This window comes from Tetrao urogallus (assembly GCF_951394365.1).
Source record: "Tetrao urogallus genome assembly, chromosome: 3".
In the NCBI taxonomy this organism is placed as follows: domain Eukaryota; kingdom Metazoa; phylum Chordata; class Aves; order Galliformes; family Phasianidae; genus Tetrao; species Tetrao urogallus.
Genome location: NC_136815.1, coordinates 10,949,195 through 10,971,536, shown reverse-complemented (window position 1 = coordinate 10,971,536; position 22,342 = coordinate 10,949,195). Strand labels below are relative to the sequence as shown.

Sequence of the window (22,342 nt, the reverse complement as noted above, 5' to 3'; positions counted from 1 at the left end):
AATTTCTTACCCCTGTTTCCAGTAGCTCTGTATAACACTGAAGTCCTCTCAGCCAATGGTAAAGTGAAAGAGATGAAAAATACAAATAGTACCTACCTATTCGTAGGTAGCATTGCCAACATTACCAAAGGCAAGGAAAGCATACCTTTAGTAGCACTTGTGAAGTTGAAATGAAGCAACTTCAAATAGCATTGCAATTCATGGAATCCAGCTGGCCACACAAAGCCACGTGATACACTGAAATGTATCTTAAAATGCTTTAACTAATCTGCTTATATCAAACATACCTATGTATATGTAAAGCCCTTTATAATGAATGAAAAATAACAATCCCACAAGAGTGGGTATCAGCTGCCTCATTAACCATCTCCCTTTGAAGATCAATTTTAAGCTTCCGGGTAAATCAAAGCTTTTAGGTCATCTTTCCATAAATTTTAATTTACACCTGTGAAGATGCAGATAGGCAAGACTGTTTATTTCCATGGAAGCCGCTGACGGTGTATTAAGTAGATACAGAAGAAGCGTGCATGTCTTCACACAACTTCTGTCATAACAAGGAGGATAGTTATTCTTACCTACTTCAAGTTCCTGAATACTAGTACTTATCTACAAAGAACATTCAAACGCAGCACGAGCAGAAAAATACTAGCATACATAAAGCAAAGCAATTTACACACCTCCTTTTAAATACTGTTCAAAACCAAGTTACAATTTGTTTATATGTGGCATTGGGGATGCGCAGTTCTTCTTCACAAAACAGTTTTTAATATGCAAAGTATCAGGTAAACAGCTCTTAAATGAAATCAGATTTAAATCTTTCATGCTTCGGTGAGAAATGATGCACACAGAACATTCAGAATTTTGGATACTGAAAGACAAATATTTTTTGTCTTTCAAAAAAAAGAAAATATTTTGGATATTGTCACGCCAGGTAACAAAAAAAACAAAACAACAACGGACTTTAGATCATTACAGGAACTAAACACAACACTGAAAACAAACTTGACTGATGTTCAAAGGTAGACCAAAGCATTTATTTAACTTCCGTGAGTTTCAAAGTCTGGGATTTAAAACCATTTCCAATTTTCACGGACTACTAACACAGTTCAGTTTTCTTTCTTAACAGTATTCTCTCTAGTAATTACAGAGAGAAGTAATATCAGATCCCACTACACACCAACAAGCTCTACCTGGCTCTATGTCAGACACAGTCTGGACTGCAAAATATCTAGATCTTACAAAAACTCAAGATTGAAACATATGTAGTTTCATTTCCCTACCTCAAAAGCTACAATGTGAGGAAAATACAGAAAGTAGAGCTGGCTCATCCAACTATTGGTTTAACCATGCCAGATGTGGCCCAGAGCCACATCCAGCCAGGCCATGAATGCCTCCAGGGATGGGCATCCACAACCTCCTTGGGGAACCTGTTCCAGGCAACCTGTTCTGTCACCATCCCGTGTGTGAAAAACCTCCTCCTAATATCTAACCTAAACCTCCCCTGTCTCATTTTAAAACCATTCCCCCTTGTCCCATCACTACCCACCCTTGTAAACAGCCATTCTCTCTCCTGTTTATACACTCCTTTCAAATACTGAAGGGCCACAATGAGGTCTCCCCAGAGACCTTCTCTTTTCCAAACTAAAGGTGCACTAAAAATGGAAAAGCCAGCATTTGGGAAAAGTAATTATGCTACATGAGGTAGAGAAAGGTATCAGCCAGAACAAGGATTGGAGTTGGTGGAAACAAGCTCTTTAACTTGAACTTTCCATAAAACCATAGGCAAACACAAGCAAAATGCAGGACCTAGCTTTACAACACTTTGGGCACTCAACAAAGCACTAACACCACCCAATCCCTCAGAACAGGCATTTTTTTCACATTTTTTTTTCACATTTTCACATTTTTGTACAAAATTCTCCACAGAAGCATCAGTCCATGCTTTGACAAGCTGTCCTGAGAATTCAAAATACACCAACCCTCAGCACCCTCGTCATGGGGTGTGCCAGACATCTCACCTCTCCTCTGCCCTCATGGTTTATCTTTAACATCCATGGATGGATTTAAGAAGAGGACGCACCTATGCACAGGAGCAGAAAAGTTGAAGATTAACATTGCTGACATTGGGTAACCTCTTAACTGAGGACTCTCCAAATGGCTTCGTGCATAGCCATGCATTCAATCAGAAAACAAAATATAATGTTTTACAAATTGGAGAAGCAACAGGCAAAATTTAACAAAGAACTGTTCTAAGATAGAAAACTCATCAAAGGGAACTGGGAGCATTAGAGAAGAAAAAACACTAAGTTTCTTTGCTTTGCTTTCTGAAAGTGTTTTTATACTAACTGCAACATACATGTTTTAATGACAGTTTGCTCTAGTAAGCCATGGAGTTTTATCACCATGTTCAATGCAAGATATGTTCAATGCAAGATATTTTCCCTGCCCCAGCAAGCTGGGGGGGGGGGGGGGGGGTAGGGGGAAGGAGTTGTATTTTCTACAGGACCAGCATGAAATTTCAGAGATGCTCCAAGGCAATAGACTAGTTACGTGTAAATACTCAAACAGGCGTGAGTGAAAGTTGAGTTGGGAGACAAATCAGAACCATCTCTAGCTTGGAATTTTGATTCTTTGCCCAGAACATCACTTTCCAAAAATAAAAACAAAATTCCCTTCTATCCTTTCAGTCAGGAGAACAGAACAGAGGAACTATACAAAGTTGGCAGGCCTGGATTCACAGAGCTCCTTTTGTGAAGGATGTGTTCTAAGAGATAAGAGACAAGACACTATGCTTGCTGGACACAGCCCAAGTAACATAGCAGAAAGTGCAAAATACCCTTCAATACCCACACAAGCCATTTTTGTCAGAGAATAGGAGAGTTTCATTTGTTCTGTATCTGAATGAGGTTCTGTAAGTCTGCCAGCACAGCCAGAAGACAACACAAAGTCTCAAGGATTTTGGTAGGGCTAACTTTGTTTTCCTTTTGGGAGACAGAGGGAAAAGAAATAGAAAAGAACAAGTTCAAAGGGAAGACATTTTAGAAATCCAGCTTGAGGGCTGCCCTAGGTTCCATCCTTAGTTTACTTCACTTTCTGAAAAGTTGATCATTTTACTTGAGTAATGATGCACAATTTATAGAAAGCATGCACAGAGTGAAGGAACTGCAAATCAGAATGTAAATATTAGCTTTAAAAAGGAAAAATCATTGTTCCCTGTTGTTATTCTGTGGCTTGATATGTGCTCTAGCAGCTGCTGCTGGTCCTCTTAGCCAGAAATGGCAGGGGGGAAATGCAAGTCTGGCTGAGCTTGCACACTGCTGACAAAAATGCAAACTCCTCACATTAGCAATATTGCTTTATTTCTATACAAGTCAAACACCAAGGACGTACTAGGACTTAAAAAAAAAAAACAAAAAAAAAAAAACCCAAGAATAAAACACATTACCAAGCCTCTAAGGTTAGAGAGGACCAAAAGCCATTCACTTCGCAGCAATAATCCAATTCAGAACTGCTCTTCAGTGACAAAGCTCGGGGACACAGTGACCATGGGGACTGCCTTGCCCCTGCATGGACATCTGCACATGCTGCCTTGGTCACTGGGCATCCAACATCACAGAGAAGCAGTTTGTTTTCTTCCAACTCAGCAGCCTGGAAAGATTGCCAGCTGTAGTGTTTTGGCCAGCCTTGTAACCAACGGGCTTACACTGTTAGCAGAGAAGCCCACAGTGAAGGAGGGCTTCTGCTTTTGGTCAGTAATGCCAGACGTCAAGAAGGACAAGGGAAGACTTGCCTTAAAATCCAAGTACAAGCTACCATCATTGTTATACACAGATCCCAAAGGCCACAGCATCAGCTGTTCAGCTCCCTACAGCTCCCTCCCATCAGCAACCCTACATTCAGCTATAGCAGATGAATACCAAGTCTCACAGCTTTTATTTTTACTTAAGGTACAGAAGCATCAGTGAATACAGATTTCAGTAAATCTTGCTTTCTAAAATATTATTCATCAACATATAATTCAAATGGTAATTAGAAGCGTTCACATGATTGATGACACATTTAAATTACAGGTTTCCAGCTTTTTTTTTTTGGTAAAGAAATGGCAACTTCCTTTTTCATGTTGCGTTTTCAAAGTGCAAGACCGAACAACAGATGTCTCATAGATCTGCTTGTCCATGTAATAAGTTAGACTCTTCTATTACAACAAATGGTATAAACCACACAGCATTCTGTTAAACTCAATATTGACACATCTGCTTACCACGTGTATTAGTAGCCATGTCAGCCACTTTCTGAAAGGCGTCCAAAAAGGCAGCAGCTGCTACTACTGTAGTCCTGAAATGCATACAGATAACAAAACATTAGCACTGTCTCATTGCTGCCTATTTAATTATTGCCAAAAACATTTAGGCTTATAAAGAACGTCACTGAGAACTTGCAGAGGCCACAAAAATATTCTCTTTTATATGTGATTTTAGCCTTTTCCCTTGCTCCTTTCTTAATCTCTTCCTTGCTTTGTGTCAGCACTATGGACTTGGAGGCAGCCAGGCTAATTCTGTGCCGTGAATTGTGCAGGACAGGTGCTGTTTCAAAAGAGCACAGCCATCCCCCTTCAAGCTGATTTCCTCTGATGAACTAATATTAAGCAGTCAAACATGAAAAACAAATCTAACATGCATTATAATGAACCCATTAGTGTACAAATTACAGCCACTGCTATTTTTAGGGTACATGTGTATTTTGAGAATAAGTATTCAGGACCTTGTTTTTATCCAGGATCCTGGCCAGACACTCTCCTGAATTTTTCAATCAAGTATGAGCATTTCTTGAAACAGAAAATAATAACCTCCTAGAAACCATGCAGGTTTGGATTTTTTGGGTAAAAGGGAAAGCAGTGGTGGGAGGGGAAGGAATTCTCCCCTTTGAAAAGGAAGATTTTCTGATGCAGTGCTCCGGGAAGAGTGAGCAGCGTGCTGGACCCTTTCCTGAGAGGGATGGGACCTCTCAGCTCACCCCAGCTCCCTCTCAGTGTGAAAAGCACACACAGACCAACACCTGCTCAAATGGATGGCAACAGCAAATGCCAGTTACAGATTTCCAGGTGATTTTGCTCTGCCTCAGATTGCTTTCAGATTTGTGATCGTTTACATTCTGGTTGATCCAATTTAAACAAAACTGTTCTGTACCTTCAAATAATAAAAATAAAAATAAAAAATAAAAAATAAAAAATAAAAATAAATAAAAGAACTCACCCTCCCCCCAAAAAAACACAAACAAACAAATAAAAACCCCATAGGAGAACAGCAGGAAAGCTGATCCACAGTCAAAAAGACCAGAGAACTCCATAATTAGGGCAGATTTTATGCAAGCCTCACTCCAAATATGCTCAAAATACCAAGGACATAACTGGCAGCATGGAGAATGGCCTACTGAGAGCACAAAAGATCTGATCTCAAATAACAGGCTTGAGAGGTCCAACCACATGCATAAGGACTCTCCATGTGCCCGAGAGATAAAAGGGCACACACAAAAAAACCCCAACTGGACAGCACTCCACTTAGCTACTAATATTTAGCTGTGGAAAAAGATAACCTTTCCTGGGATTTTTCTCGGCAATGTTTGTGTTCTTAGTCCTCCAAACTCACAGATCATGTTGTTACCCATGTACTATCTTGTTAATTATTAATTATATTGCTAATAACAAAGTTCCATTTCTTCGCCAACAAGATCCAGGCAGAGCTGGCTCAGCTCAGGTGACATCTGCTCTCCTCTATGAGAGCACAGAGAAATGAACCAAAGGCCGACATTTGCTGGAAACGAACATCAAATCCTCAAACACAGGCTTTCAAGCTGCCTGCCTGCATGCTCCTCAGCTAGAGAAGTACTACACTGAATGCACCACAACCGGACTGGGAAATACAACTAATTCTCATGCCTTCCAGAAGCTTTGTGTTTGAAGAGTATAAAGAGAGAAAAAAGTCATCCATTCTCTTTTACCACTTCCCCTACTTCTTTCACAGTCTCCTAATGTGATGCGATTGCTAGAAAAGGAAAAACCACATACAAGTGTGATGTTTTAGGTACAGCAAGGGAGAACAGCAATTTCCAGTCGTTTAGGGCAAGTGGGTCTAAACAGCAGCTTCTTGAGGAATGGTTCACAATGCAGAACCACAAAATATACTGCCAGTAACCAAATCTATCACCTCTGCTGGTGCTGTGAAAACACACTGATGCTTTGGGGAGTGTAGAAGAAATTGTGCCTTAAGAAGAAACTGAGTTTGGATTTGTATTAGCAGAAGTAGACTTTACAAGAGAATGAATTCTAGAGATAACAGAATTGGTCTGAGTGTGATACACATGGCACTTATTAACACAAATCTGCAGAAAGTAATCTTGAATGCTACTCGCAAAGTATATGCCAATAAAGTAAGTTTTAATAACCACTGCAGAAAGGTCCAGCACAGGAATTCCCTTGCCTTTTAAAGCAGAAGAAAAGTGCTGTTAAGACTCCTCAACTTTTTGAGCCTTCTTCTGATATAAACCTTCCATATTCTACATACATAAAAATGACAAGATAAGTCTAATTCCATATCAGCCCATTCACTGAACAATACATTGTCAAGTTTCCCATCAGAAGCCATGAAATTTATTTTTACATTTGTTATGGACTGTTTGTGATAGGTATGTATTTGCCTAAATACACTACAACAGCAGCACTAGTGTGAGGCAATTACAAACACGGATGTTGACTAGGAAATATGTACAATTTCATGGTGACTTGCTTAGAAAATTACCCTGGCAGAAGCTATATTTAATCTTTACATTCATACACACAAGTAATTGTAGGAGATCTTGACTTACCGAAGCTGAGACTGCAATTTCCCAGCTTTATTTATAAAATCTTCCCACACTGGGTAACTTCCCTGCAAGAGGAGAAAAGAAAATACAATAATGAATACTTAGTTTGAACATTATGTTTTTGATACTGCGGATTTCAAGTTCAACTGAAACTAGAAGCTGCAACGATAACTTTACTGAATCTTTATTCTCTAACAACAAAATATATTTTCCCACTAAGTGGTCTCTCACATTCTTTAACACCAGTAAACAGATAGCATGTAGCTACATGACAAGGGGAAATGTTTTTAAACTGGAGGAGAGTAGCTGTAGACTAGATAGCAAGTGGTGAGATGCTGGAACAGGTTGTCTAGTGAAGCACTGGAAGCACTCAAGGCCAGGCTGGATGGGGCTATGAGCAACCTGGTCTAGAGGGAGGTATACCTGCCTGTAGCAGGGAGTTGGAACTAGGTGATCTTAAAGGTCCCTTCCAACCCAAACCATTCTATGATTCTATGGCACTCCATCTGGTTGTGAATTCAGATGAAACACCAGGCCCTGGGAGGAGGCTTGATAGACATGCCAAGCAGAAACACTGGGGGAGGAAATGGGATTTCAACTGAAGAAACTCCTCACTTTATATGAAAACAGTGAAGACAAATCTATGAGAAGTGGGGTGCTAGGACACTGCAATAACATGTACTCCCAAAACTAAGAACAGAATTCCAGTTGCATTTTTCTATGTATAGACTCCCTGCGCAATTCCCAGTTTCCCACTCTCTTATTGCAAAGTATTTTATTTTTTAATTAAGGTCTAAGTTGCCCAAGAGACCGCCTTAAACTGGCTCAAAGTAACACAAAACACAGAGTGGCCCAAAATCATTCTCAACAGCTGCAGCATTTCCTACGAAATGGCCCCAATGACCTCAGAGCTGCCTTCTCCCCCGATGCTGGTAAAGCAGCACACCATTGAGCAACTACATGCAAAGTTTTTAAGTTTAATTCCTCTTGGAGTTTCCTGTGAGCTTCTCTCCTATTTTTTTAAAGTATGGTAGGAGTCCACATTAAGATCTGCAACACCAAGTGTTCTTACAAGTTAAAAAAAGAAGTGTTGATTTTTATGGTAAACTACCATCTTTTTTAGACCAAACTAATGTTAATTTGCTCCCTGCAGAAGAAGTGCAAATTTTCTGTTAAAAGCAAAACCAGTGGCAGAAAGAAACCTCAAAACGTCCCCTGGATTGGTGTCTAGTGAGAAAAAAAATAAAAATAAAAATCCATGTTTCCTTTACTAAAGATGTAAGCAGAGCACCAATGCAATAAAGCCCAGGTAAGGCAGCTTCTCAAGGTCAACATTACCACAGCTCTGACTGGAAGAGGCTGCAAGTAAGCGCCATTGCTTGTAATAAACTCAATCCAAACTTTTTCTTGCTCTACCACAGAAGGCCACATCTCATCTTCTTTGGGGCAAAGACAATGCCTTCCCAAAAGCAGCCAACCCAATTCAAGCTCCTTAGTGCACCCTGGACAGCTCCCAGATATTCACATACCACCACCAAACAACTAGAATTAAACTAAGGGTTAAAACCAAAGTCTTCCCTTGAACAATGGCCTTTGTTCATCAGTCACAATTTAACATTCTCTACTGATTGTATTTTAAAAATGAGATGCCTTTGCATAGATGTGGTGCATGCATCTCCCATACAGACACTGCACAGCGAAGCTCAGCCAGCAGAGGGGCTTGGCAGTGCCACAACAGACCCTCCCATAAGTGTCTCAGGTACTAAGCTGCTACTCTCAATATTCTTCACTAAGCACTGTGTTTGCTTTTTTGGTGGGTTTTTTTTTTGTGTGCATTTTTTTTTTCCTGTGAGCAATGTACACCAGGTGGTCATAAAACCTCATTATACCTACACACGACAGAGCCAGTGGGAAAGGGAGAAAGCAAGAAAGAAGACACCCATTATCAGGGTGGGAAAAACTAGAATAAAAGCTTTCTGCTGTGCAAAAATTGCCAGGCATTTAAAAATGAAACCCACTTATTTGAGGGGGAAAAAAAAAAAATCGATTTCCTTAAACCTATTAGTTTTGCTGAAATCCTCTGCACTGAACGCCATCTCTCTCTGCAGTAGCTGCATTTCGGAGCTTGCCCGCATGCCATATATGCATTATGCATGGGGACGCCAGGAGCCTTGAAAGCCCTGACAATTAGCAGCAGGGCCCAGGGCTTTACTGGATTCTTGAGTAAAACACAAGCTGACAAACAGAGGATACCAAAGCAGCCTGATTATGTTTCCATCTCGATGATGTATTATCCTGCTAACTGTGCCTAATGGCAGGCAGGAGATTGACACCAACCTGACGCTGTGGGGAAGCTTAAAACAGTCCTATCAAAACATAGCTCAGGAAGAAAACAGAAAACACCTTTATTTCCTTTTTTTTTTTTTTTTTTTTTTTTTTTTTTTTTTTTTTTTTTTCCAGGCTGGCCACAAAGAAAGCAAAGCCAGAACATTCATTAAGCATTTCCATAGGTATTTATTCTTTGTCTCTAAAAGTGATTTTCTCTCTAAATCACAACTACTTAATTAAGCTTTAACAACCCACTTACATCAGTTGCTAAATTGGTTAAAAATATACATTATGTATGTTATTGCAATGTAATCTCTTCACCTAGGCACTCCTACACTGGTGCAAGAGCACCTTCTCTTATTTTGGGCAGAAGAAAACAGCAGTGTATTTTGTTTGTGCTCCAACAGAATTTGTTATTTGCTTTTCCCTTCTGCAGCTGAATCAGCACATTCATCTCTCAGTAACGTGTAACTCAAACATTGCACACAAATCCTATTGTCCTGCCCAGAAAGCACCTCCACCACCACACCCACACTGAACCCAAACCCTTCTGATCCCAGCTAAGGCCAAAGCGCATGACACCTTGCCACTTTGCCAGTTCTAATATGGGGGGTTTTACCCCACCTCCAGCACCTGTGGAGCAATGCTTGCTGGGCCAAACCAACAACACAGTAGTTCAGTAATTTTTTGAAGCACATGCAGGCTCTGGTACCCTAAGAGCAGCTCCTTCTCCACAATCTCTCCATGTGCTTCCTCCGTTCCATCCTCGTTTGGAATTACAGCTCTTGCTGTCATCAAAGTGCCCATCAGGAGAAATACAGTAGCAGCAGAAACCACATACCAAATAGCCATGAAACTTAATCCTCAATTCAACACGCATTACTTTCTCAATTTAAACACCAAGAAGCAGTAGGAAGAATTCACTGTCTATTAAGTTCTTTTTTACTGTAAAGCCAATTCTGGAAGAGTATTAAAACAGTACTTTTAAATGCTGTGTTTCCCTAAGCTCCTTCTACAATTTCCGATTTCAAATGGTCAATAAAGGAAATCAATTTTCCCCCTTTAACATCAGGCTCAGGTGCTGGCAGTACCCGTAAGAGCAGCGGGATGCCTTTCCTCATAGCCCTCCTCAGAGAAACTGTGAGAAGAGCTGTAAGCATCTGGGTCACAAATCCTCGTTTTAGCTCCTCACAGGTTAAAACAGAAATCTGTTACAATCCAGGTTCATTTAAATGGTCTTGAAAACTATTAATGGCTTGATTCAGGGCCTATCTCCCCTCAAAAGCACTTAATGCCTAATTGTTTTTTGTTCTTTCTGTTTTCTGTCTCAGATCCAACATTCCTGAACTGTAATGCTTTTGTCCAAGGCATGAAAGCCCCCCAAGCCCCTGCACACACCTTAACTTCAGCTTGAGGCTGCCACTGGTAAGCCATAACATCCCATTATCGCATCTTATTGCTTAATGAGTCGGTTTACAAGTGATTAGTCACCTGATGCCAGGGTCCAGCCACGCTCCAGCTGATCTCCACAAGACAGCGCACTGCCCTTCTGTCTCCAGGCTGACAAATAAGATGGTGCCCCACGCCTGTCACATACTTTGCTAGTTCCCAATTAGGGACATGGAATAGTTTTCCCTTAGGGATGTGCACAACTAGTATTGAGAGGTTCCAGGCTAAGGTGGAAAGCACATGCAACACCCCGATATTCCGGGCTCCAACAGCCTCACTGCACTGAGCCCAACAGCTAGACTTGTAGCACCTCAGGGAAAACAGATTTCAGCAAGGGCACAGCTGGCACAGGGCAAGGAGAAGGCTCCAAGCAATAGAAAAGCAGCAGAGGGTTCCCAGGTGCTGCAGAGCCCATCTCCATCTTACAGCATAGGAAGGGCCAGGCCACAGCAGCAGGGCATTTCCTGAAGGAGCTGCAGCCACGGATGTTCCTGAAGAGGTTGTGGAGGGTAAGTGGGCAAAAGGTGTTTGAATTTCTCCCCGTTCCTTCTCACTATTCATATCTATTTTAGTTGGTGACAGATTTAATCTTCCCAGTTGAACACGTATTGCCTGACAGAATTCGGAAGTGCTTTCCTCATCTTTATCTCAACTCATGAGCATTTCCCCCTTTCTGTTGAGGAGGAGCAGGAGTGGGTGAGCATCCAATAGCAGGCCAGGGTCCATTACTCCACACCACGGAAGGGCATAGAGGATCTGTAAAGGCCCCTCCCAACCCAGACCATTTTATCACGTCCTACTGAGGTGCACTTATATCCCGGACAGATGAAGAATCTTGTGTTTTTTGAGGGGAGCGGGGAACCCCCAGCACAGCCACCTTAGACAAACACATTTCTACAAGACCTTTACTACAGTTTTTCCCTTCCTTTCAAGCCAGCAGACCTCCAATAGGAGAATTCCAGAAGAGAAGATCAAGGATTTTTTGATACAGCTTGCAGCATGGGATCCAGTTTTTCTGCAATTGTTATCGATTGCATCTAATGACAAGTACAAGAACCCAGATTGTTTTTTTTAAGATTACAACTTGATTATCAGCAGTCTTGACAGTAAAAATCCATTCTGTCACACCTTTTGCCAGCAAGTTACAATGCCTCTCCTTTTCTCCATGAGGTGAAAAGACATTTCCTTTAATAATTTATTTCCAGGCACTCCAGATCCCAAAGACAAGATGCACCTCGTCTTTCAAAAAGCCCGTGACTGTGTTCTTTTAACAGCTTTCATTTATCAGAAAGGCTTCTTGCTGGGATGCTGACTACAAAGGCAACAGAAACAGTTCAGTATCTTGTTCACAGCAACAACTCATCTCAACTTTCAGGGTGCGGGGAGAGAGACAGAGCTGTTCTACAGTATGGCAAATTGAGAATCTAATTTTGGTTGTTCCAGCTAAAAAGGTAGGAGAGAAAGGGAACTGCCGGCAAATGCCCTGGTTTCATCTCACAGGTTATCAAAGCAAGAGCTGTGTGCCTTCCAGAAGAGTACAGAATGACTCTCTGCAGACTTCAATAAGGAGGACAAAAAAGCACTGCTCAAGCTACAGGAGTTAGGCATTCTCCACCTCAGTATAATCATTCAGCCACGACCTGCTAAGAGGCTGAGTCCCAAACACACAATGCTATTACCCAGCTTCACACCCCAGTAACACATCCAAATGCCACATGTCTACCTATGGAACAAAATCTGTAACTTTGCTGTTGCACCAGACCTCCCAACCTCCAAAGTAAACGATGCCTAGAGCGAGGGATTTATTATATGGTTTTATCAGATATCAGAATTACAAGAATTACTACAAATGTTTCATGTCTGTGTAATTCACTACACTACCTTCAAGTAGCAGAGAAACTTTACTGTGCTGGATAGCATGCAGTCACAGATGTTACATTAAAAAAGTGGCCTGCATAATTAAGCATGGTTTGCACACAGAACCTATCATTTTTCCAGGGATCCTTCAACATGAAAAACAGGAAAAACTAGAGAGGAAAGGTGCAGGAAAACAATGACGATCTGAAAAAAGGTTTCCAGCCACATATGTCTCGGCATGTAGAAAGATGCAGACACTGACAATCAGCTTCCCCATTCAGCTAACATCTGGCACTAGAAGTTTTTCCTCTCTTCTTAAAGAATTAATAGCCATCCATGGAAGAAGCAGCTTGGCCAGGCACAAGTGCAAAGGTTACAGAGCACTACCCAGTATCCTCCTTTCTTTGCACAGCTCATACATTCAGCCAGACAGAAAAGACTGCATAGTCCCTTAATAAGCTACCAAACCTCTTGCAAGACACAGGTGAGATGAGACTTAACATCATCTTACATTAAGTTCCTAATGACTCTTCCCTATTCAAAAAATTTCTTCTTGCAGGCTTTTCCTCTTTTTAGGTCAAAAAATAAGCAATTCAAGAAGCTTATGAAGCTTTTTAAACTACGCCTATTTTCCAACCATTCACCAAAACAGTCTCAATCTTCCAACAAAGTGAAACCTGAATTTTGCTGGTGAGAGTGATTTCGTTCTTTACAAATAATCGTAAAGAACGATGCAGTGGTGCACACACCTATACCAACAGTACTTTTCTTTCATTTATCTCATTTCAGATACACCTCAAAACCAGATACACATTCAAAACCAGAACTGAGCCAGCAAAGCCCCAGTACTGATTTCAAGAGCAGCCCACTGCCTCATGATGTCCACTGGCTGTTTTCCAGTGGGGAAGGCAAAACCAACCAGTCGTACTTGCAGCAGAGATGCTCTTGGTTGGTCAGTTCCTCCAACCTCCAGTGAAACGGGCAACTCTGGAAGGGCATGGAGCTTCTATTCACAGGAACTCTTTACGAAAGAGCGACAAACTCATGCAGAGGAAAACAGAGTGCTCCAATAATGCAAGAAAAGGGGCTGCATGTCTAGGAAGTCCCTTTTGTCTTTCTAAGCTAAAGACATTGCCACGCATAGGGGAACTTCTAGCAGCATGGGGAGCTCTTGATGTGTGCAGAGTGCTTGCTGGGCCAGGAATGGAATGTCAGCAACAGCAGATGGCATGAATTTCACAGATTTCATAACGCAAGCCAAACATGTGTGTTACTGACTGGAGGAAGGGAGGATACAGGTACAAACGTGGTGTCTGAGAGGTTATAGCACATGCAAGTGAAAGTAAAAGCATGTCAAAGATCAGATTACAACGTCATTTAACGTGTAACTACCCTCCAGGAACTGAAAGCAGAGGCAATTAAAATAAAAGTCTTGTCTCCATTTCCATTATCTCTGCCACTTGTTCAGGGAATGGGCAGGGGCTGGAAATGAGTTTTCCAGGGTGCTCAGTATAATGGACATGCCAATCTCTACAATGCCACAACACCGAAGATTATGCGACAATACAGTATTGAAGAAATCTCATATGGTATTAAAAAAACTGCCTACTAAAGATTTCTTCTATCTATCATGGAGCTGTTTATTCAATGTTTTCACAACTGTTTGGTTTTTAGTCAAACACAGCATCAGAACACTGAGTAAAAGCTACTCTAGGGTAAGGGTCATGGTGCTGTACCTCAGTAAAGTCAACACAAAAAACCCAATCAAGAAACTCCAGAAGAGGACATGCGCATCACTGGTTCAGTGCCATCAGTGATCTCTACATTCCCCAAACGACCTGAAATTTCTGAAGAAATTACGAGTTCTCTCAGCACTGAAGCACTTAGCAAGAACAGAGACACTGAGTAGATCTCATCATTTAAAGACAGAGGGAACTCAAGTCAGGTATGACTATTACTAGAGCTCTAGAGACTTTAGTTTGTATTATGACAAAACCTGCACCCCAGTAGCCCATATTTGAAAGGACACCATTGCCCATGGTTTGACTTTGGTTTGGAGCACTATGAGGAGTCCTCCAAACTCATCCTCCCCAACCACAATATCACATCCTGGCTAGCCTCTTCTGTGCCTCCTCACTATGTCTATAAGGACCACAACAAATCCAGGCCATCTGCAGCCCATTTGCACAATTTATAAGACGAAGACACCCAGCTCCAAAGCAAACACATCAGAGTTTAAATCCAAGTTAGAATTGGTAATTAGCAAATAAAAAAGCTATGCTCACACTGTGAAAAAATATATCATACATAAACATACGGTCTCTCCCTCTCTAAACACAGGAGTATTCACAAGAGTAGGGAAAAAACAACCAACCAGCCACAGCTTCTAGAGAACCTTTTATCCCATGCTGCATTAAAAGAGCTAGACATTAAGTAGTCTTCCAGAGGAAGCATTTAGTTCCACACTCTTCCCTGCAGGTCTAAGCAAGTTTGCGAGCCTGAATAGCAGATCTCTCCTCAGAGACTCATCAATACTGCCTTTCATCCACTGAATCATTAAGTGGCCACTGTGCATACTGGGCAGCTATTTTCTAAACCCACAATATTTCAGCTGCATCAAAACTAAGGTAATTAAAACATCAAGAGCCATTAATTCATTCAAGTTAATGCCTACACAGGACAGTCTCACAGCAGAGCCAACAGCCCTGTGCTGGTAACACCATCATGGATGGGCTTCATCACCTCATCGCGACTCCCCCATGAAGCAGGAGAAACCCTCATTTCTGAGCACTCATTGCTCAATCTCAGCACAACTGCTATCACACCAGCAATCAAAACAATCTCCAGGACCCAACAAACATCAGTACTCTGGCAACAGATACTGACACACATCTGAACTAAGCTTTTTATACCACAAACTGGATTTCTCTAGGTACATGCTTGTTTTCAGCGTTGTGTACACCAATAGAACCAGCATTCACAGGTTTGTAAGAGTACTTCTTAAAAACATACAAGGTGATCTCTTAAATGCTGTTTGTACACCTATGTTCACTGACTAGAACTGCAAAAAAACACAGAGTTCATGTTCACTAGACATCGCCAGATTCTTCACTCCCTATTTCTGTCACCCTGTGGGTAAGATGCCCCAGTCCTACCTCTCCACTAAGAAACAGATAGCCCTTAATTTCAGTTACAGAAGAACTCAACTGGTGTTGAGAGTTGATCATTCATCGGTAGAAGTCATCTGTTCCGCCTGCAAACAGTGGGTTATCACAGGGGAAACGGCAGCAACAAAGATGAATGGTGTGTGGTGTGGATGTGCATAGCAATACGTGTTACACACGAGGAGCTTATAAAAACATCCCCTCATTAACTCAGTGCTCCACATGCACTCAATTTCTTGTTGTCCTAGGGGAAAGGAGCAGTAGTCACGGAACCTGCAGCCTCTCTCTAAAATGGAAGCCATTCTTTGGGAGCTAAGTCACACGCTTCCAGAGCACTTTGAAGATGCAAACTGCCATGGTCTAACCACAAGGCTACCAGACATTTTGTCTCCTGTCCTTGCAAACATCTCAGCAGTCAGGCTACCTCACAGCTCAGCAGGAAGAACTCAATTATCTTCCTTAAAGGTCAGCAGAGATAGCAGTGAATGGGGCAGCACTCAACACCTTACAGCACCAAGGCAGGCATCATTTGGAGCTGGAAAACCAATACTTGAAGAGACAAATGCCCCGTAGCACCCACCCACCTTCGTGTGCTCTGAAGCAGACCAACATCTTCAGCTACAGATCCTACCCTGCTCTCTGTCACTGAGCACTTTCTGCCCATCTTCAAGGTTACACGTGCATAGACCATGAAACTCAAAGATGTATCTCAGAAGCTAATAAGCAGAATACGCTAATTACAGGTATGCAGAAACACTGCTAACTGCACCAACTTCTATATCTTGAAAAACACGTCACAAAAAAATGAAGGTAGTGGCATAGTTTTGTTTTTTTTTTCACAATACAACATGCACAAAACTGAGGAAGGAAGCAGCAAACTCTCCCAACTATCACCTCTGGTTAGGTATTAACCAGCACTGAGTCTGTAATTACAGACTTCTTGTCCTCCAACATTTGTTCAGCCAATTGTGATTCATGCAGTACTGCACAAGTCCTTCCTTCCACGCTTCCCTCTATCGCACAGCCAACAGCACGGCAACCTCTATCGCACAGCCCTTGGCATGTAGCAGGTCCAAAAGTACTACTTCTAAAAGGCATTAAAAATCCTTGCCCTTGGTATGCCCCAGAACAAGCTCACATTGGACACATTTATGCAGTGAACATTCAGCAGCTGTATGAATTGCTAGCATTCACAGAGGCATATGCAGACCAAGAATGTGTCCCTAGCAATAATAAATGTTTTGCAGGTATGTTCCAAGCTATGCCATGCTGTTTGAGCCCTAGCATTGAAGTGGGTGTGCAGCAGTGCCCTCCTGCATCAGCATTCTTTCAGCCAGCCCTCCACACCGCTGCCTCCCCCATAGAGATGCTCACAGAATGATGTTGCAGCTGCTTCAGAAAGGCAAGGAAGACAGTGGGGTAGGAAATCAGTGCGAATGGTAAAAAAAATCAGAGCGACAGGCTCAGGACAGTGTACCATGCTGGTGGAACCTCTAAGAACAAGAAAATGAGGAAAAAAAGCTGCAGCTGCATAGAGGGGAAATTAACTCATGTCATGCTTTTTAGGAAAAGAGAGAAACGACCATTTTCTGAGTTTGGAATAGAATTAGGCTGCCCTAAAGATTTTCATGCCAGGGATGTGCCAGTGCCACAAAGCACATGTGGGAAAGGCACAACAGAGGGGTTCCCTCCCAGCCCCACCTGCACGCGGCACATTCCACTTTTTCTGTTCTCCTTAGAACAGTTACCATCCCCAGCAGCTGGACTGAAACTAGACCTTAAAGTCATTGAACTGAACATTCCTCAGCTCTGCAGAGAGACCAGGCTTCAAATACAGCACAGCTGCAGCGCTGTCAAATCACTCTGCATCAATGGCAGCAGCTTTACAGACTGCCCATACACACAGGCTGACTTCAGACTGACACGGATGCACAGGGCCCACAGCTGCACTTGTCACAGGCACCGCCTCAGCCTTTCTATCTGTTGCAGCAAATATTTTTTTGATTCAGTTTATATTATTGATGTGAGCAGCACAAGGCCATCCATCCCTCGCAAGCAAATCATGCCTACTTAACAAATGGTTCTTAATCCTCAACATGACCACCCCCGGCTCCATCTTCCACAAAAAGCAAGATTAAAATGCTGCTTCTCACCAGTCACATCCTAATCGCAGATAAGAGGCTGCAAAAAAAACAAAAACAAACAAACAAACAAAAAAAACCATAAATATTTCTCATTCCCATATGCTCACTTCTTTCTCCTCGGGTGGAAAACAAGGGCAGGAGCTTTGCGTGGCTGAAGGCAAAGGGATGCTGCCTTCCCACCCCAGAGTTCCACTGGGGGGAAGGGGAAGGGTCACTCCTTTTGCAGCATGAAAATAGAAGCTGCTGCCAAAAGCAAACTGCTGTTTTCATTCAGATTTCAGTTAAACAATCACAAATAAGACACACGCACTTGAAAAAAAAATATATCTGAAACGTTCTAAAATTTTACTTCTCCTCTGGAACCTTTTTATTTTGCTCACAGTTTACAGTGCTTCTCACGGCTGCACTCCCACCACATACTGGGAGGTGACTGAGCCTCACCAGAATCACAGAATTCAGTACACTCTCTCAGTATAACTGAAGTCATGGACAGTCAGCATCAGCCCAACCACCCTCCATCCGCCCACCCCACCATGCCTACCCCACAGTTTTGGGTGCTGGAAGTCCTGCCTACCAGAACACCTGCTGGCAACAGAGAGATGACAAATGAAGAACATGTGAAAGGAAAGAAACAGCATCAAGCAATAAGCTATAAACACTGCTGGTTTCAGTGTTTTCTTGTTCTCCTTTTTCCATTAAGAGAGAACGTTGTGATTAAAAGAAACATAAAATTAGGACTCATAACAGAAAGTAGCATTTTAAAGAGAATGCTCTCTGCATGAGAAGACCACATCTTTTGAAACCTATATGCAGCAGGCCCTCCCAAAAATTACCTGCACAGATTTGCTTTGCACTACAAGAAATATTGAAATTAACTGCACATTACAGCATCTCATTTCTCAATTGCCAGAAATGAGTTACAAACCATCCAGATCAAATGCTCTCTTCCCACGGGGAGCACCAGAAAGCATGTTGCGTTCAAAGAGAAATGGCACAGCACTTGAACGCTGTGCACAGAACTACTCCTCTAAGGGGACATGCATGCTTTATCTTTTCTTATATAAACTTCCATCACTTTGAAAGTGATCATACATAAGAGCACGACAAATTCCAAGTGCCACATACTCAGTGAGGCATCATAGGACACACCAAGGCTGTGACAATGGACAAAAAGCTTAGCGATGGGATGGGCAGGATTTTCCTATTTTAGAATTCTTTCATCTGACCTTGAAATGTGAGAACCGAGTTCTCGAACACAATGGCTGAGCACAATTCCCACTGTAGACTTTCTACAACCAGTTCCATTACCACGTATGCTTACGTACTATCCAACGAATGTGACCCTCATTTTGCACTGAAAACATGGATTCCCTGTATTATAATACTAAGTTCCATGCATTAGGTTAGATATTAGGACAAAATTCTTCACTCACAGCGGTGAGGCACTGGCACAGCTGCCCAGAGAGCTGGGGGTGCCCCATCCCTGCTCAGGACCAGGCTGGATGGGCCCTGGGCACCCTGAGCTGGGGGAGGCAACCAGCCCAAGGCAGGGGTTGAGGCTGGGTGGGCTCTGAGGCCCCTTCCAACCCATCCTACAGGCACTAAAATGCTGCGTCAGATGTTGACATTATATGTTATACTTGTTTTATTCATTATGTTTATTTGTTATGTTTAACTTCATGTTCTCAAAGTGACATAGCTTTCCTCATTATTAATCTGGAGCTTGTTCGGTTGAGAATTAATCACAAAACTGTTTTTGGTAGACAACTGAGAAAAAAAACTGAGTTTCTAGAGAAAACATTAAAGGCAGATAACTCAGCCAACAGCAGATAAACTCGCTATCAAAAAATGTGACACATCAGTCACATTGGCCTGCAGAGGCCTCATTAACTTTGAAAGTTAACACAGCACTGAGACAAATGGACACGAGTAATCACATTACTCAGGATTACACCTCCGGTTTCTGTAACCTCACTGACATCAAGGAGAGCTCAGAATGAACCCCGAGTACACTGAGCTATCAGTGTGAACAAAGACAAAAATTAAAAGTCAGTCCATACGCACCATGTGCTCATCACCTTGGCTGCACCACCTATCTGCAGCCACTGGCACAACTTCAGAGCGCTCTCACTATGGTGCTGATTAACCCCGCTGTCTTCACAGCAAAGATGAAGGCAGAGCAATACACACGATAAAAAGAAACTGCAAATTATTTAGTTAAAGAAGGCGGACGCTGCAGCAAAACTCTCAGCACTGCAGGGCATTTGGGGCCTTGATCTCTGCCTATAATGAGAAATAGGCATAGATAGTGCATTGGGAGTGCGTGGGCAGACCCCCATGCAACATCTCCAAGGTTCTGCCAGAAGCCTGCCCACACAGACCCGACTGCATGAAGCAGCACTTAAAATGCTAATTTCCACTTTACTACTGAAGGGATGATTAGCTGCAAGATTCTGGTTCGCTGTCAAAAATAGCTGCTTTTTTTCTTCCCCCTCCAGGAAAGTGTCACGATTCTTTGCACACAATTCACAATGAGCCCTACAGCATCTCACTGGATTGAAGCACAGGTACAAACTGTTTGTTCGACTCATGCTAAACAACGAACAGATTCTTTAATTGCACCAACTACCATGCTGTGATTTTTCCCAAACCTCCCTCCCCAGTAATTCCCAGTTCACCAAACAGGTTCCGCTGCTATGGTGGATTAAAATAAAAATTCACACCTGTGCACATCTCCATACGCTCATGTCAACATGTTTCTGAGAAACAGCTTTCATTCCCATGCAAGTAACAGTGCACGCAAAAAATAAATCGACACAGCCAACGTGTATTTGCTTAAGAGCATAAAAAATCAAAGTGCATTGCTCGTGGAAAGTAGGGAACAAACACTGTCACCGCGCCTCAGGCTGGAGGTCAGAGCAGAAGGCTCCCGCACGTTCCCTGCAAAACCCACTCCACCCGATCCCAGGATTTGTGACTGTTCCCCATCCAGGGTGGGGTTTGTGGATTCACGTTAAGTGGAGCTGCTATGAAGAAGCACCGGGCCACGGGCAGCACGGCAGCAGGACTGCTGCATTGTCTGTCACACGCACACAGGTCTCCTCCTCCTCCCTGCAATCCACCAGCTCTCTACGAGCCATGCTTTAATTAAACATCTCCCAGGATCTGTTCTGAGGAAAGTGCACCTGAACCCTTGCCAAAAAAACGCAAGCAGCTTCTCCTCCCTTCAAATATACTGGAAGCCATTCACCCATGCCAAGGCTCTGTCCAGGAGCAGCCCTTGTCTAGCTTTGGGGTAAGGATGCCCTGCACCCATTCAAGCACCCATAGGTGCACCCATCTCTCTGGTTCTGCAGATCTTGTGTCCTTTGCAGACGGGCCTGCAGGCAAACCGCCTGCCCTTGTCTGGGGGAACGCTGCAATATTCTGCAGTATGGGGCTGGCGGGAGGCACGGCGGCACAGCGTGGGTCTCCTTCCAACTGTTCGTTTCCACCAGCAAAGGGCGGGAGGCAGAAGGGAAGCCTGCACAAATGCCAGGGGTGGATTCGGAGCTGTTCTCCAAGGGACCCTTTGGGGGCAAGGTCTGTGCATATGGCTGGGAGAGAACGGGGAATTCAGCGCATTGCACACACACACACACAGAAAGCAACGATCAGCCCCTCCATGTGCATACACGGGGAGTTGGCCCCCTCCAGCACAAGCCATGCTCCGATTCTAGAAAATAACACCACAGAGCACACCGAGAGGCAACGGAGCCACAGCCAACTTCGGAGCATCTCCAAGCTGAGGTTCCCTTACAACTGCGCTCATCGGGAATCCCTCCGTGCCCTCCCAGCCCCACCCAGGGCTGGCACCCGCCTCGCTGCCTTCGTTCTGGGTGCCAGCAGCACCAAAAATAAAATAATAACGAAAAGGAACAGAAGGTAAAGGAGGGAAAGAGAAAAACACATATAAGGAAAAAAAAAAAAAATGACAGGTTCGGAAAACGCTGCCCCTGCTGCAAGATAACAGCGTGACGCGGGATGGAAGGAGGCAGGCAAGGAGGGAGCCGCGTCCCGGGGCCGCCCGAGCCCCGTGCAGCTCCCCCCTGCCGTGCGCTTCCCCGGGCAGTGCCGCGGGCTCACCTGGCCGCCCCGGCCCCTACCTTCATGTCGCTGATAATGGTCTGGAAGAGCCCTCCGAGCGCGCTGCATTCCTTCTCGATCACCGCCTCCATTTTCCTCGCCCCGCAGACGGGAGGAGGACGCGCACGCTGCTAAGGCTCCGCTGCTCGGCTACGGAGAAACGAGACCCCCGCTCCCACCTCACCGGAACACCCAGACACGGGGACAGACGGGCAAAAACCACCTCAGCTCGTCTCCGCCTCAAAACGATTACCTCTAAAAAAGTAAAAATAAGGGGAGGAAAAAAATAAAAAAAAAAAAAGGAAGGGGCGCGGAAGGCGCTACGCGCAGCGCGCGGTTCCGCTGCGGAGCTCCGTGCGGCTCCGCGCCGCGCTGCCCTCCCGCCCCCGGGCAGCACCGCAGCCCATCGCTGTGGGA

At 43.4% G+C, this 22,342-nt stretch overlaps 1 protein-coding gene across 8 annotated transcripts in view; it reads right to left on the bottom strand.

Moving 5' to 3' along the window:
* The window catches only part of MTSS1 (MTSS I-BAR domain containing 1), a gene marked incomplete at both ends in the record, with an annotated part of 114,637 nt that extends 92,620 nt beyond the window's left edge, over positions 1-22,017 (bottom strand). For all 8 annotated transcript variants that reach the window (XM_079533158.1, XM_079533155.1, XM_079533157.1 and 5 more), the window contains 3 exons: positions 4,262-4,335; positions 6,862-6,923; positions 21,946-22,017. In XM_079533158.1, coding sequence (XP_079389284.1) covers positions 4,262-4,335; positions 6,862-6,923; positions 21,946-22,017 — 208 coding nt within the window. The remainder of the gene's footprint in view (positions 1-4,261; positions 4,336-6,861; positions 6,924-21,945) is intronic.
* Positions 22,018-22,342: the final 325 nt, after the last annotated feature.